General features: G+C 35.4%; 1 protein-coding gene across 3 annotated transcripts in view; it reads right to left on the minus strand.

Moving 5' to 3' along the window:
• Positions 1 to 6516: 6516 nt before the first annotated feature.
• Positions 6517 to 17057, minus strand: part of LOC127415284 (rhombotin-1) — a 43362-nt gene continuing 32821 nt past the window's right edge. For 2 of the 3 annotated variants that reach the window (XM_051654017.1, XM_051654136.1), the window contains 2 exons: positions 10868 to 10993; positions 6517 to 7495 (listed from right to left, as the gene is read on the minus strand). In XM_051654017.1, coding sequence (XP_051509977.1) covers positions 7390 to 7495; positions 10868 to 10993 — 232 coding nt within the window. In that variant the 3' untranslated portion in view covers positions 6517 to 7389. The remainder of the gene's footprint in view (positions 7496 to 10867; positions 10994 to 17057) is intronic. The other variant, XM_051654088.1, reaches the window with a different exon arrangement.

Here is a 17057-nt window from a genome sequence, read left to right on the forward strand (position 1 = left end):
TATATATATATATATATATATATATATATATATATATATATATATACACACACACATACTACCGATCAAAAGTTTTGAAACACTTACTCATTCTTTATTATAATTTTTTTTTTTTTTTTTTTTTTTCACATTTTAGAATACTAGTGAAGTCATTAAAACTATGGAATAACATAAATGGAACTATGGGAATTATGTTGTGACTAAACAAAATCCAAAATAAGTCAAAACTGTGTTATATTTTAGCATCTTCAAAGTACTCACCCTTTGCCAAGAATTTGCAGACATGTACTCTTGACATTTTCTCAACCAGCTTCTTGAGGTATCACCCTGGGATGCTTTTTAAACAGTATTGAAGGAGTTCCCATCTATATGCTGGGCACTTACAGGCTGCTTTTCTTTATTATTTGGTCCAAGTCATCAGTTTCAAAAACGTTTTTTTTTTTTAATTACATTTTAGTTTTATAATGAAATAAATGAATATGGTGGCACAATTATATTTTTGTCTATGAAACTAATTTCAAACATTTAAGCATACACCTTCAGATCAAAAGATTTTTAAGATCATAAGAAACATTTCAGTCAAGTGTTTCAAAACTTTTGACTGGTAGTGTGTATATATATATATATATATATATATATATGTATATATTACAGTATATGATCAAGAGACAACATAGTATGAATAGCCAACCAAGTCCTCTGTTATGACCTTTGTCCAAACAGGGCCTTAATCATAACAGAGACATAGAGAGAGATATGGTTTAATCCATGTCTTCTGAAGCAATTCGATGGTTTTGGGTGAGAAACAGACCAAAATTTAAGACCTAAATCACTATAAATGTTGACATTCGAAGTCAGGTTTGGGCTTTTCACGCCCAGTTGGGCTATTTTGAAAATGCATACGTGAGTTAAAATTATAGAGTTGCGAGATTGAATACTGGAGTACCTGAAGCGTCAAAGCATTTCCTTCTTATAGCCTGCACCAATTTTCCAATTAGGATGGATTTTAAGATTTTTAGTAAACAAGGACTTAAATTTGTATCTGTTTCTCACCCAAAGCGATCGTATCGCTTCAGAAGACATGAATTAAACCACTCGAGTTGTGTGGATTACTTTTATGCCGCCATTATGTCCTTTTTGGAGCTTGAACCTCAATTGACTGGAGTTTTGGACTCTGTTGACTTAAATTGTATGGACAAAAACACGTCCTATATTCTTCCTAAAAAACCTTTCTTTGTGTTCTGCAGAAGAAAGCAAGTCAAAATGTTTGGGACAACATAAGTATGAGTAAATGAGGAGAGAGATTTAATTTTTGGTTGTTATTTCTACCTGATGTAACCCTTAAAATTAGTTTTGTTGGTATAACCTATTGTATTTAGGTTGATTCAGTGATAAAATAATTCAGTTGTAAAATTATGTTTTTGATTTACCAGTCAATTTAGATGTTACCACATGAAGCACATTTTTGGGTCAAGTCAAGTCAAATCAATTCATTTTTATTTGTATAGCGCTTTCCACACCACACATCATTTCAAAGCTGCTTTACAGGAAATCATGCATTAACAGAAAATGAAAACTGTAATATCTAGTCTTAAGTCTAGTAAGTCTAAAGAGTCATCATTGTGTAGATTAAATATGATTATAAATTGTGTATAAAAATTAAATAATTAAATAATAATTGTATTTATAACCCCTGTGAGCAAGCTGAAGGCGACTGTGACAAGGAACACAAAACTCCATACAATGTTGGTTAATAGAGAAAAATAACCTTGGGAGAAACCAGACTCACTGTGATGGCCAGTTCCCCTCTGGCTAAACAACATAAATATAATGCCAATATTAGTTATTTGTGTGCAGTGCAAGTCATGGTTTAAAATTTGTAAATTAAGTAATCGTTAAGGTCCATTGCTTAAATAAAGATTTTTTTATTAATTTTAAGATTAACATTTGTTCTTTCAACATTTTATTAAATGCTGCGTGGAGCTGTATTTTTAGGTCAAGATTTAACACACATCTAGTGGTGATTGCACAGAGAAATGCACTATGGCACTGACCTGTAGTTTTAATTACACACATTTCATCTTTAAATCACCATTAAGTACATGTACGATGGGTGTTTGTGGGTGCAGATGTGTGTGTGAGGTAATGCTGCAGCTGGGGATGATCTGAGTGTGTAGTTGTTTATGTAGTCTTTTCCTCATTATTTTTCTCGAAAATGAGCAATCAGGCGTCTTGTACAGAGGCTGATTGTCTCCCTCTGTAAATCAATCCAGGAGCTGCAATTAAAAGGTACACTTATGCGGTGTAATTGCTGTCTTGCTAATCCTTTATTTGCACACCTGCCAGTGAGTCTGAATTTTTAATGAATTTCTAATTAATGCACATTGTACACTTGATTTATTTGTTAGCAAATGATGTCGCTGGTCTGCTTCTCTGTTGGAGTTGCTGTTTCCAGAAAGTCTTCCTTCATACACAATATAAGCCCATTCTCAACAATTTGAGTGGAAACTGTATGCCGGTGTCTGGCCTAAAGGTCAAAATCCACATGTTGTCCATGTGTGGTTATAATCGTCTCGCCGATGCAGGTAGAGAACGCTGTTAAAAGTTTATGATTTGGCAATTGTTTGGGTGCTTTAATTCTTCCACTTGATGGCCTGTTATGTTCACATGTGCCCAGTATGTGTGTGCACCTGTGAAAATGAGCAGTTTTATCCTTATTGTGCTGATGACAGAAATTAGATGTCAATCCATTCTTTGAGAGTGGAATGTTACAGCTTAGTTTTGTGTTTGTGCGCGTGTATTTGTCTTGGTGTTTTCCTTTATTTGTTGCCTACCTTTGTGTGCTAACAAACTAAAAGTTTGTTTATGAAGAAAAAATTATGAAACAACATTTCAAACCATTTTTGGCAATCTTATATTGTAATAGATAAAATGCATATATATATATATATATTTTTATGAAATTAATTATTATTGCATAATATTTATGCAACAACAACAAAAAGTGACCTACCTGTCCTGATTTGCCTGAATGGATGCCAGTGTGGTTTTAATGTGCTTTGATTTTAACCCAACTGATTTTATTAAAATAATAATAAAAGTTAAAAAAAATTACTTGATACTTGCCCAGTTGCTATATAGCCCAACAGCAAAATACACTTCACTGACCCCTGCCTGCATCAGTGCTTTACTTTTTGGATGTACTACAAAGACTCTTCGTCTATTGCCTTGTAATGTAATAATAATTATTACAGCTTTAAACACTAACTTACTGTGTGTGCAAAAATGTGTGTGCAAATGTAGTGTGTGGAAAAAAATTATTGTTGATTACAGTGTAATATTACTTCCTAATGTCTTGTAACATTACTTTGATGGCTACAACAGTCAGAATCTAATAGAGTAGAAGTTGAAGGTGATGTGTGAATTTTTTTTCTATGTTAAAGGAATAGTTCACCCCAAAATGAAAATTCTCTCATCATTTACTCACCCTCTTGCCATCCCAGATGTGTATGACTTTCTTTCTTCTGCAAACAAAGATTTTAGAATAATATTTCAGCTCTGTAGGTCCATACAAAGCAAGTGAATTGTGGCCAGAATTCAGAAGGTCCAAAAATCGCATAAAGGCAGCAGAAAAGAAATCCATATGACTCCAGTGCTTAAATCCATGTCTTCAGAAGTGATATAATAGGTGAAGGTAAGAAACCTATTTCTAGAAAAAAAGCAAACATGTCATGAGGGTAAGTTATGAGAGAATTTGTATTTTTGGGTGAACTACTCCTTTAATGCTCTATTGATATAACCTACCTCTTTATCCTAAATCTTAAACCTAAACCTAACCGATATTCTAATAAACAGCAAATGTGAAACGAAAAACAGATGAGGTTTTTAAGGTGGGGTTGAGGTTTTAAACTGCTGTGATATGTACAACGAGTCACATGAAAATTATTTAGCAAAAATGTAGGTAGTAACATGATTCAAAGAGACCAGGTTGAAATGAGCCACTGATAGGTTGGAAAAGTGTGTACACGCTGTAGCTCTGTGGCACTAGGGGTGAAATTATATATCGTGCCACGATATATCATGATACAGAAATGCAATGGTCCGCATCGTGTGTTTAAAAAAAATTATTGCGATATAAAACAACAGACGGTGGAATCAGCATAGGCCTATGCATCATGTGTTGGTATGATATATGATGCATCATTTCTCTAAATAACCATAGTTATGTGTTATGAATGTTACATTTTAAATCATGATGTTATTTGAAGAAGCACAAACCTCCATTGCTCATTTACCATAAGGATTCAGATGGATCACTGGCTGTTGATTAGCTCTATAATTAATTTAAGTGTACTGCAACTGTAGTTTACACCTGGGAAGGGATCATATTGAAACACTGCAATCAGAACTGCGTTATGATAAAACTGATCATCTCATATTGCTGCGTTGCTAATACTGAGATGCACACTCACTTCACTCTGACAGAAGCGCACAAGAGTCAGCGATCTATCTGAATCTTTAAGGTAAACATTTTACAATATATGATTTAATATGTAACATCCATGAAAGCACACTATAATAATCACAGCTTTTCGTTTTTTTGATGGTTTCCTTTCACCAGTGGTGCAACTTGTATCTAATGGGCCCCAGTGCAGAGCACCTGTCGGGGCCCCTGTTTGTTTTCGCTTTCTGAAGGGGGAGGGTGTTCCTCCCTCGGCCATTTTCACCTTCAATCGTTTCCTTTTGGGGGGCCGTCGCAGGCCCCGTCTCACACTGGGCCCACCCTGCACAGCCTATAGTTATGCCACTGCCCCTTACCATGTAAGCAAATAATACATTGAGCACCAGGAGCTAGAGAGAGCGTCTGGTGAGGCTCGAGAGTGAATCTGCTCTGTACAAGAGAAAATTAAAGTCTACAGAGGTATAATGATAGTGCTATTATATTAATCTACTGTATATAATGCTGAATATTATGTATAATAATTCTATGGGGGAATATAATCCTAATGTCAAATGTAATGTCTAATTCGATTTCTTCAGTAAATTTAGGTAGAACCTTCATTATTCAACTGGATAAGCATTCATTTCCGTTAAAATTTATTTTTTGAAAATAATATTTTAATGTAATCAGTGTCAGTACTAATTTAGAAAAATAAAATATTAATTTAGATTTTTCTAAACGTATGTAATAAGTGACAGTGTGTAAGCATATGAATGTAACATAATTCTGTATTTTCAGCTAAGCAGAATAATGAATATTTCTGTTTTTTTTTCTCTATCTTTTAATCAGTCCATATCTGATGGATCAAAATGCACTTTAATGAACAGTATATTTAGTCAAGTTTTAAAGGAAAGGAACTGTTTTGTATATGTCTTAAAATTTATAATAATAATAATAATAATAAAACTTTAAATCTTGATTCAGGCTTTGTTTAAAATATGGTGAGCCGAACCGAATCGTGAATTCAATATCATGAACTGAACCGAATCGTGAGATGATTGAATCTTTACACCCCTATGTGGCACTATCAAAACTTTGTTCTGTTTGTTTGAGCATCCAGACCAGCCCAACACAGCAACTTTGACTCAGCCAATGGTGTGAGTATGAGGCAGGAATGGAATATCTGTTTTCCAATCAATGGCTGGCTGAGGTGTGTCCGTGAAGCCTGTTTGAAAATAATCATTATTTTTAATTTACCATTAATTTGGTTTGGTGTCGCTTGAGGCACAGAAAATACACACTTAACCTTTAAAAGTCTTGGAAATGGTCATAAATGCACCTTAAAAATGGACAATTTGTCTCAGCTTCATAGACAGCCTTTAACGACAAAAAACATTTCAGTTTGGATTTCATGTTTGTTCTTTTTTATTACTTTGTGCCCTTTTAAATTGGAAGTTTTCAAAGCATTCTGGGAAATGGGAAGAGTTTTCGTATGAACAGCATGAAAGACTCCATTTAGTGAAACTATAGCAAAGAGTCTGCTTTAAGTATTGGACATCTGTAAATGAAATTTCAATATGCTGTACAACCCCAACTGATTCCCTTCCCATTTCTTCCCCACAATGAATGAAACTAATTGCTTTAAATGGCAGATCCTCTGTGAAGCAGCTCTCCTGCGGTTCAGAGCTCACAGAAAGAAGAATTACCACCAACAGATGAAAATCAAAAGTAATGGGACAGAAGATTGTGTCACCTCAGTTGCAATCCTTTAATTGCACTTCTTTTGTTCATGAAAGCCATTTGGATATACACTGCTTTTGAGAGAGCAGTTTAACTCTCACAGTGCCTTTGTGACATAAAAAAAAAAAAGAAACACAAGGTGGCATGACAAATTGCTCGGTTTTTTTTTTTTTTTTTTTTTTTTGTATAAATAGCAGGCTGTTATTTTTTCTCCAGACAACATTTCATTATGAGTCCTTGTACAGAAAACCTTGTTATATTTTTTAAAATTTGTTCTAAAGTGTCAGACATGTGTGAAAATTAATTTGATCAACACTGATAATTGCTATAGTCACCAGTGGTGATGAGAACTAATAGTGACTATTTGAATGCATATGAATATTAAAGACCTCATGCTAGCTGAGTATTTATGATGAATTCATTCAGAATCAGATGACTTTACAACAGACCTGTGCATTTATATACAGGTAGTGTACAACAACAACACCGTTTTTGAATTCATTTGCTTTATTCGAAATAAAACCTTATTTCATTTCTCTCAAAACAACTTGTTTATTAGTCCATCAGCAATTAAAATATGCTGTTTCATTAAGCCATTTCTGTATATAAAATTGTTAATTTTTTCATTGTTGTTTCATAAATGTTTTTGAAGCTTCAGCCTCTTTGAGTTCAATAATTAAATGGTTGATACATGGGCCAGCCTCTTCAAACTTTGGTTTTGGGATCAGAAGACAAACTCAACTATGAACATTTAAGAATCTTTTTAATTCACACTGGTAATAAAATTGCATTACAGTTTCATAAAATAAATGTTCCAGTTTATATATACAGAAAAACAGGCTGTACATACCCTCAGAGAGGCATTAGAGAGAACGAGAGAGTTGGAAAGAGAAAGGGAGAGAGAGAACGAGAGAACGAGAGAGAGAGAGACCAAAACAATCACAAAAACCATACAGGCAATACAGTGCTCAACTAAGCAGGCACAACTGTACATCCAAACGTGTAACTGCTCAGTGTTGGGGACAGAAAGGGCCAAAAATAGTACATTTACAACTGAGTCCTCAGGGACCAATAGGACTTTTACTGTAAAAAGTATTGCAGGCAAGCAGACAGATGCTCTTCTCTCTGAGTGCAGCAGAACATCCATCGCACAAAAGCTTGTGTATTCATGTGTGGAACTAGAGCTGCCGCTGCAGTTGTTTGATTGGCTATTGAACTTGTGTCTCAAAGCTCCCGTTTAGCTGGCCCTCCTCATAGTCCATCTGACACAGAATCATGTTGTTCTTTAGGAAAAACTTATCGCCCACGCAAAACCTGCAAGAGAACCAAACAAACGTGTGGGTTAACAAATAAGGGTTTTCTCTTGAAGCAGACAAGTCCTATTCACACCAAGTCAAACAATTTAGCATGAAAAAAAAAAAAAGGGCAGTAGCAGATTAAAAAAATTAAACTGAACATCTCTATGAACTCGCACATACAGAGAAATATTATACAACCAAGTTCTGTCTGTTTTTAATTATTAGGGTGATTTTTTTATTTTTTTATTTATTTGGATGGCAAACAATTTAGGTATGAGATTTTTGCAGGGAATTATGAAAATTTGATATTGGACTCAAGTGTGAATAGTTCTGCTGTGAAATTGGTTGTTGTTTACTCAGCCTGTTTGCATAAATATTCTGTGACTGTGCTGACATTTCTTCAAAATGATACTACGTGGTGAAATGTCCACTGAGTGGTGCTAAATGAGTTACATTTTCAAATGTGAGATCAAAAGAACAAAACCTACAACACCCTAAGCCTAAACCTACCCATAGTGTAATACAAAGTAAATGTGAAATGCAGAAGCAACCACATAATTTTAAGCATTTCTGAATTATCATCTGCCCATTTACTCTTGATTTGTGTAAAGGTAGGGCTATCAAAATTCTGTCAAAATGTTTTTTTTTTTTTTATCAAATTAATGACATGCCGATTAAATCACATTAAATCGCATACATCATTATTTGCTGAGAAAAGCCCCCAAAAAAAGATAATAGAAAAAATGAATAATTCAAATATTCATAAATATAATATGTAGGGCCTAAAATAAATACAGATTGAAAGTCAGCTTGATATAAATTGCATTATTGTGGCAGATGAATAAAGCATTAATTTGACAATACTAAAAGTGTATTAAGAACTCAATATATTGCGTTTTATTCTCATATAATTGAACAAGCCTACAGTTGACAGCAATCTGTTTTGCATTGAGTTAGTCAATATGTCCAGTTCTCACAGCATGCGTTCTTGCGTGCAAGACGGACACATTTGGAGTGTCTCACTGGTATTCAGCATCATAAACGCTGCATTTTTAGGATGTTCTGTAAAATTAAAAAGTATTATAAACTTTGAAAATCTTGTCTCAAGATTCTGTTTTGCTTCCTCCTACATGATCGGTTCTCATTCTGGGGCTGCGATGCTTGAGGTTTAAGGCATGCTGCCACCTATTGATGCGGCTTGTAAAAAAAAATGTACTTCATGCTTTTTTTAAATGGTCTAAAATCAAATGGCGTTGAACTTGTCTAAGTATCACTGTGTAAATATGCACACCAGAGCAAAAGGGAAAAAACAGTCTTACCGCTTAAGTGCTGAAACTGCTCCATGAAAAACAATTTGGAATCGTTTTTAATGGTGTAACAGTCAGTCACATGAACCCCCGTTTTGCAACCTGAACTTCTTCAGAATGCAGCACAACAAATGAAACAACGCAGGTGTTTCGAGATGAGTTTTTAGATATTGAAAAGTAATTTTTAACTTTACTTGGTGTTTAAAAATGCAGGAATCCTGTACAAGATGCTGAAAACTCGCCCTATATTTGAAAAACTGCCCCAAACTCAGCCGGAAAACCAGACGGTTTTTCGGCTTGGAACTTGCAGACTATCCGTGCACATCCCTAATGATGAAGTGATTCTATAAGACTAGGTTGGTAAATGAACAATCAATGCCGTGAACGGTCTCCGACACTGCATTTACTTGCTACTGTAGCTTCCTGGCATCACATATCCTGTTGTTTCAATGGTGGCCTCAAAGTCTCTTGTGATGCGGCAATAAGGCACAGCTTTAAATTAAATTAGTTTCAAAACCAAATGGCATTTTTCAAAGCAGGACAGTCAATGAAAGCATGCCACCATTCCACTTCCCAGGGAAAGGCACCACACCAGTGAGCTTGTTTTCCCTATGTTGGGGCTTGGTGCCAAAGTATAAATTGTTAGCCTCCAAAAAAACTTCCCATGAAATTTCATGCCAATTAAAGAGAAAAACGTTCCATATGTGCACCGCATTTTTACATTTGATAAGTTTGCATTTGAAAGCCATGAATGCTGTATGGACAATAGAGCAGCAATGATAGAAGCTTTAGCCATGATGTCTTTTCTTATCAATCAGTGCCACACCAATGTGGCATGTTGGCAGAGGAACAGAGCGTAGCAGAGAGGAGCATGGGAAATCTGGGCTCCTCATGCACCATTTGTTAGTGACGAGTCTTCACTCACCAAACTTTTACACACCTGGTGCTCACCAAATGTGCCACTGACTATTTATTCCTTCTTCCTACCAGATGCTTTATTTTGTTTGACTGCAGCATTTCTACATGAAACATTCTACATTAAAGGTATAGTTCAACAAAAAATTCACTCCATGTCATCATTTACTAACCCTCATGACATTCCAAACCTGTATGACTTATTTTTTTTTTTTTTTTTTTTAATGGAACACAAAAGGAGATGTTGGGCAGAATGTTAGCCTTAGTCATTATTCACTTTCATTGTATAAGCATTGTACATTGTTTAACATCTCCTTTTGTGTTCCACAACAGCAAGTCATATAGGTTTAGAACACCATGAGGGTAAGTAAATGACTAAATTGTAATTTTTGGGGAACTATCACTTTAAGTAATACCTATATATCACTTTAACATAGGGGAAGCTGTACTCTATTTATTCTAAATAGACCTCCTAACATTGCTGAAAATTCTTGTATTTGAGGCATCTGTCTTAAAATGGAGTTTGAGCATGTTTACCGCAAGGTGTTTGGTATTCTACAGGTCTAGAGTTTATGCATAAAGGCTTTAGGGAATGACAAGTGTTTTTTGGTAGTAGGTCACACACTAAAGCATTTAAAAGACACTGTCACACTCCTTTGCTTCCCAGAAATGTTTGGAGGGATGATCCTTGAAAAGCTAATTCGGCTGGCCTCTTAATTCCCTCGGTGAGACACATAGCTGTGACGTGCTCAGCTTGGCTGTGTATTGAGTAAGAGCTTTCGGGCTGACTATGTTCAATAAGGCATTCACAGTTTGATCAGGCTTGGTATTGGTCTGGCAACAGTATCACCACTGAAGCGCTGGCTAATATCACAACTCAAACCTATAATCCTGCTTCTCGTCACAAACAAACCAGGACAAAACACATACCATATTGGTTCTAGACGGAAAGCACAGTGGAAAGGTGCTAATTTATTGCAAATGCAAAAAGAATGGGTCAAAGACTATGTAAAGCCACCGGAAATTCATTAAGTGATTTTTGCTCCTGATCATCTCAGAAAGTAATAGCTTTATGTGTAAGGTATTAACTTTGCAGAATTGTCTTTCCTTCAAATCTAGAAATGCAGACAGAGTATGATCTTGTTGTGATCGCTTTCTTTTCTTACCTCTGGTTACAAAGCTGACATGCAAAACAGTCCAAATGGTAAACATTATCTCTGGCCCTCATCACCATTTCAAAGGCTGGGATCAGTTTACTGCAGGCTGCGCAGTTCCCCGTCGTACCAAAGAGCCTGTGAGAGAGAACACAGAAAGCATATTTACTCACTATTACCTTTCTTAGTCTTTATGCGATCTAGCAACTGACCAAAAAAGGCAAGAAAACCAAAGATGATTTAAAAAAAAAAAAAAAAAAAAAAAAAAAAAGACCACGAACAAAAAAAAAAACATTGGACTTCGAATGCAATACGTAAATCCAGCTTGGCACAAATTAAGTATTTTTTGTTAATGACAGTACAAACCTAGATGTTAATTCTTAGCTAATGATCTAATTAAAATGATCACATGGTTCTAATCCCATTCTTCAAAGAGTGTTTGCCAAGCACATTGCAAAAGCATGAAAACAGGTCTGATGCAAGCAATTGAACTGCTCAAAGGTTTTTTCCCCTCTTGCTTTTAAATCCAGTTACTAATGAGACTTTGCTCAGACCAAAGCCAGCTGGATTTTACACAAGTAAAATACTATAATATAGTACTATATAGACAAATACTATAATGTAGTCAAAAAAAAAGTTCAAAAGATTCCCCTTGCAAGGATACTGCCTCTATCCTCCTTTCCTCTTCTCTCATTACCCCTCTTTTTCTTCTTTTTACCCGTGACCTGCTAAAAGCTGAGGGAGACATAGAAGAGGGTGGTGGTTGGGTGGGGGGAGTGGTTGAGGTACATAACCTTGAGAGGTAAGTAGATGCTCACTGAAGCACAGAAAGGGACACAACTCAAATTTCTCAGCTGTTTGTTTAAGCTTATTAGATGGGAGGCAAACCATCAAGGTCACAATCAGAACATGAGGCACTGAGGCAGATCGCTTTCCTCCACAGCAACAGACGTCGGATTTACATTTTCATTGCTCCGATGTTTAATTTGGAGATTTGAAGTCAGAGATATAGATATACACTGGTGGCCAAAAGTTTGGAATAATGTATAGATTTTGCTGTTTCAGAGGGAAATTGGTACTTTAATTCACCAAAGTGGCATTCAACTGATCACAAAGTATAGTCAGCACATTACTGATGTAAAAAACAGCACCATCACTATTTGAAAAAAGTGATTTTTGATCAAATCTAGACAGGCCCCATTTCCAGCAGCCATCACTCCAACACCTTATCCTTGAGTAATCATGCTAAACTGCTAATTTGCTACTAGAACATCACTTGCCATTATATCAAACACAGCTGAAAGCTATTTGGTTTATAAATGAAGCTTAACATTGTCTTTGTGTTTGTTTTTGAGTTGCCACAGTATGCAATAGACTGGCATGTCTTAAGGTCAATCAGGTCAAAAATGGCAAAAACGAAATGGCTTTCTCTAGAAACTTGTCAGTCAATCATTGTTTTGAGGAATGAAGGCAATACAATGCTTGAAATTGCCAAAAAACTGAAGATTTCATTAAAAAGGTATACACTACAGTCTTCAAGACAAAGGACAACTGGCTCTAACAATGACAGAAAGAGATGTGGAAGGCCAGATATACAACTAAACAAGAGGATAAGTACATCAGAGTCTCTAGTTTGAGAAATAGACGCCTCACATGTCCTCAGCTGACAGCTTCATTGAATTCTACACGCTCAACACCAGTTTCATATACAACAGTATAGAGAAAACTCAGGGGTGCAGGCCTTATGGGAAGAATTGCAAAGAAAAAGCCACTTTTGAAAGAAAAAAAAAAAACGGTTAGAGTGGGCAAAGAAACACAGACATTGGACAACAGATAATTGGAAAAGAGTGTTATGGATCTTAACCCCATTGAACTTTTGTGGGATCAGCTAGACTGTAAGGTGCATGTGAAGTGACCGACAAGACAGCCACATCTATGGCAAGTGCTACAGGAAGTGTGGGGTGAAATGTCACCTGAGTATCTGGACAAACTGACAGCTAGAATGCCAAGGATCTGCAAAGCTGTCATTGCTGCACGTGGAGGATTTTGATGAGAACACTTGTAGTTTGAATTTTTTTTTTTAAATAGTCATTTTTCACATTATTAATGTCCTGACTATACATTGTGATCAGTTGAATGCCACTTTGGTGAATAAAAAGTACCAAATTTATTTCCATAAGAGCAAAATCTGTACATCATTCCAAACTTTTGGCCACCAGTGTATATCATGCAGAACAGAGATGCAGTGCACACAGGAAGACATGAAGGGGAATCAGGCTGAGGCAGGGTGCCGCTCTCACAGTTTGAAACGCTCTTGTAAAGTTAAGGACTTAACTTTAGAAATAAGGAGAAAATGAAGAAAGTTGCTGCGAGTTGATATTTGTCTCTCCCGACTGCTCGCCCCGTGTCACCGCCAGCATCTATCCAGCAGACCCTGCTGTTAATTAGAGCAACAGACTCGAGCCGAGAGCAGTCTTATGGTGGGAGAGGGCATGTTGTTATATCAGATAGGCGAGGTGTTAAAAATAGCCATTGTTAGATTGGGTTACTGCTCCAGTAAATAGTGTTTATGTAGAACTGACACTGAGTAGGCCGTGCAAACCCGGCGAGGTGTTGCCTCACAAAGGCTTCAGCTTATTAAAATAATGGTTATCAGACTGCAGCTTTATTCCAAGGTCAGTGCAGAATTTGTAAGAAAGTGACTATAAAAATTATTCATACACAAGTTTATCCTTTACATTATAGTGTCTGTGTACATTACATATACTGTAATTACAACAGTAATACTAAAGTGTATTTACAAGTAGCTCCAAAAAATTATTGCGTATGATGTACATTGTCCATTTGAATAATAATTAGGGATGCACGGATACAAAATTTGTGTGCCGATAGCAGTTTCAAATTATTTACAAAAACATCTGCCAATGCCGATAATGGTTCTGCTTTTTATGCTACCTTGGTTTCAAATCACTGATAATCATTTACAAAACTTCTAAATAAATGTAATTAACTCTATTCTCTATGTCTCTACATATTTTTCATGCTTCAGAGTGACTGGTCTCAATTACAAACAAAATACTGAAAAAGCATATTCTTAAACCTCCATTAACTGTAATCTGAATAGCCTCCTGTTAGACTCATACTAAATTGGAAAGATTTCTTAATTTTTTGAATGTTCTTAATTCACATTAATTGAATTCTGAATGATGAAGATATTCCCTTTTTAGCTGAAGCAGCCTCTTAAATAATTTAATTATATTTGCTGTGCCGAGCTTTAAGGAGAGTAATTAAACAAGCAGTGTTAAAAGTTTACAGTAGTTTGTGAAATTATAGCAGTGCAAAGCTTACAAATTGCAACCCGTCTGTTACCTTCACCCAGTTCCAAGTATTTCCACACAAGAAACATTCTCACACACAGTACGAGTTGTAGGCTAGTTGTCCGACATGTTTTTCCCACCACATAACTGTCCCTGTTTATCAGCTGTTGTTTTCAAGCAATCGGCAGTGCAGATAATTGCTTTTATCGGGTGATAGCAATTTTTGGACGATATCAATCTTTGGCCAACACATTCATGCAATTTTAATAGTAATAATACTAACAAAGTGTGTTTACGAGCAGCTCCATAAAAAAATGACATATTACCAATGTTGCCGTTTGTATTACTCAGTACTAAGTGTAGTTACACTGTAATAACAAAAGGTAATGTACAACCACCTTTTTTTTTTTATTTATTTATTTATTTATTTTTTTTTAAAGAGAGATACACCCTCATCAATAATAATTAAAAAAAAGACTAAATCTTCACAGCACAAATGCAAAATTAAATTAATTTATTTGTCTCTTGGTGAGCTCTGCTGTTCCACAAAGTCTCAAAAGTGCTTTTGGCAGCATATAACCAGAGGTGGGTAGTAACATGCTACATTTACTCTGTTACATATAACTTTTTTGAAAAAAAATTACTTTGTTTTATGGTGGGTAATTTTCACTCTTAAGTAAATTTCTGATAAAAATTTTTTTACTTTTACTTCATTACAATGGGTAGCGTTCCTGTCATTACATTGCTGGTTTTAATTTAATAAGTGTTAATAAATGAGTAACTTGAGATTTTTGAACAGGACTCTTATGCAGGGGTGTAAAGTAAATGAATTACAAATACTCACGTTACTGTAATTAAGTAGTTTTTCCCAGGAATTGTACTTTAAGTAGTTTAAAAATGTTATACTTTAACTTGAGTACATTTTATGTGCTGTAACTGTACTTTTAATGTGCTATTTTCTGTGTTCTCTACTTCCCTGTCCTGATTTTATTTTTAACTATCAACATGATTGGCTAGAGAGAGTCTCGACTCCCATCAAATCAAATCAGGAACAGCAGGTGTAGATCTGGCGCCATCTGTTATGGATGTGCAGGATGCCTTAAGCACAGTTCAACACTTGAACATCACGACCGCGCCTGAAAGGGATTTTCGCAGTGAAAAAGGCCAATTGCATGATTGTGTCATGTGAGTTTAACTTGCTCAAGCCAGATATCAGCATTAATCCTGCCTCTAATTTGAAGAAAAAGAGGTAAATTTCATATTTCTGCTTACTAGATTCTGTGCATCTATAACGTAGCCTGTAAATTAGCTATCACTGAGATTATTGGGTTGATGTGAGAGATTAAGGCGATGTTATCAATAGGGCTGGGCGATAAAACAATCTTGATGTTTATATTAAAAGTTTATCATCGATAATGATTTTTTATTTTTATTTTTTTTCTACACTTATGTTCTACATCTAGACCAGGGGTGTTAATTACATCGATCGCAATAAGACAACCACTGGTCAAAGATTGACTTTTTATTTCCTGACATCTGTAGTTGCATGTTGTTTGATTGACAGGTGGCTAATGTTTGAACGCTATTGCGGGTTCACGCCTAAACGATCAAAAACACTTTATAATTCTGCCAATGCCGAATTATGTGTTGATGATGCATTATTGTAAACTCAGTCAGTTTGGTCTAAAGTGAGCGTAAACAGTGGGACAAAAAGCATATTTGCGTCAAAATGTCGGACTTAAAGTGTACATGTAACTGAATAGAGCACTGTCTAGTAGGCTATGTCATATAAAGGCTATTAATTAAACAATAACAATGAAATGAGAAAACCACTCTCTACTTTTGGCTGAATAACTTGAGTAGCTTTAAAAATATTAATGTAATAGAATAAAACAGTGATATTTTTTAATAATATTGTTATTTATTTATTTTTTTTTTTAATATAATACCAACCTCTGATGTAGTGTTAATTTGTATAATAAATTACCAGGAAAGTAGAGATGATAAAATAATTTATAATTATGCTTCGCCTTTATCATGTTTTTTCTAATGCCTGATAGAAAAGTATCAACCTTTGTAGAGCAATACTTCAGGCAGAACATTCCACCTGTCACAAACTTCAGAAAATTGTGCATCATGCATGAGAATGAGAACACAACTATTTCTGGGCTTAAAAGATACAAGAACTAAATCAATGTGGAACACTGTATCTCAAGAGGAGGACAATGTGGCCCCCCATGTGCTACTTAAAGAAATAGTTCACTCAAAAATGAAAATTCTGTTATCATTTACTCACCTTCATGCCATCTGTCTATGACTTTCTTTCTTCAGAACACAAATTAAGCTCTGTAGGTCCATACAATACAAGTGAATGGATGCCAAAATTTTGACGCTCCAAAAAGCACATAATTGCAGCATAAAAGTAATCCATATGACTCCAGTGGTTTAATCCATGTCTTCAGAAGTGATATGATAGATTTGGGTGAGAAAAAGACCAATATTTAAGTCCATTTTTGCTAGAAATTCTTCTCCCTGCCCAGTAGATGGCAATATGCATTAAGAATGTGAATCACCAAAAACAAAAAGTGAAAGTTAATGTGGAGACTGACTGAGCAGGGTGGAGAATTTATAGTAAAAATTTACTTAAATATTGATCTGTTTTTCACCCACACCTATCATATAACTTCTGAAGTCATGGATTAAACCACTGGAGTCATATGGATTAGGCTACTTTTATGCTGACTTGTGATTTTTGGAGCTTTAAAATGTTGGCACCCATTCACTTGCATTGTATAAACCAAAAGCGCTGATACGCTCTTCTAAAAATCTTAATTTGTGTTCTGCTGAAGAAAGTCATACACATCTGGGATGCCATAAGGATGAGT

Source organism: Myxocyprinus asiaticus, chromosome 1 (assembly GCF_019703515.2).
Source record: "Myxocyprinus asiaticus isolate MX2 ecotype Aquarium Trade chromosome 1, UBuf_Myxa_2, whole genome shotgun sequence".
NCBI classification, from domain to species: Eukaryota; Metazoa; Chordata; class Actinopteri; order Cypriniformes; family Catostomidae; genus Myxocyprinus; species Myxocyprinus asiaticus.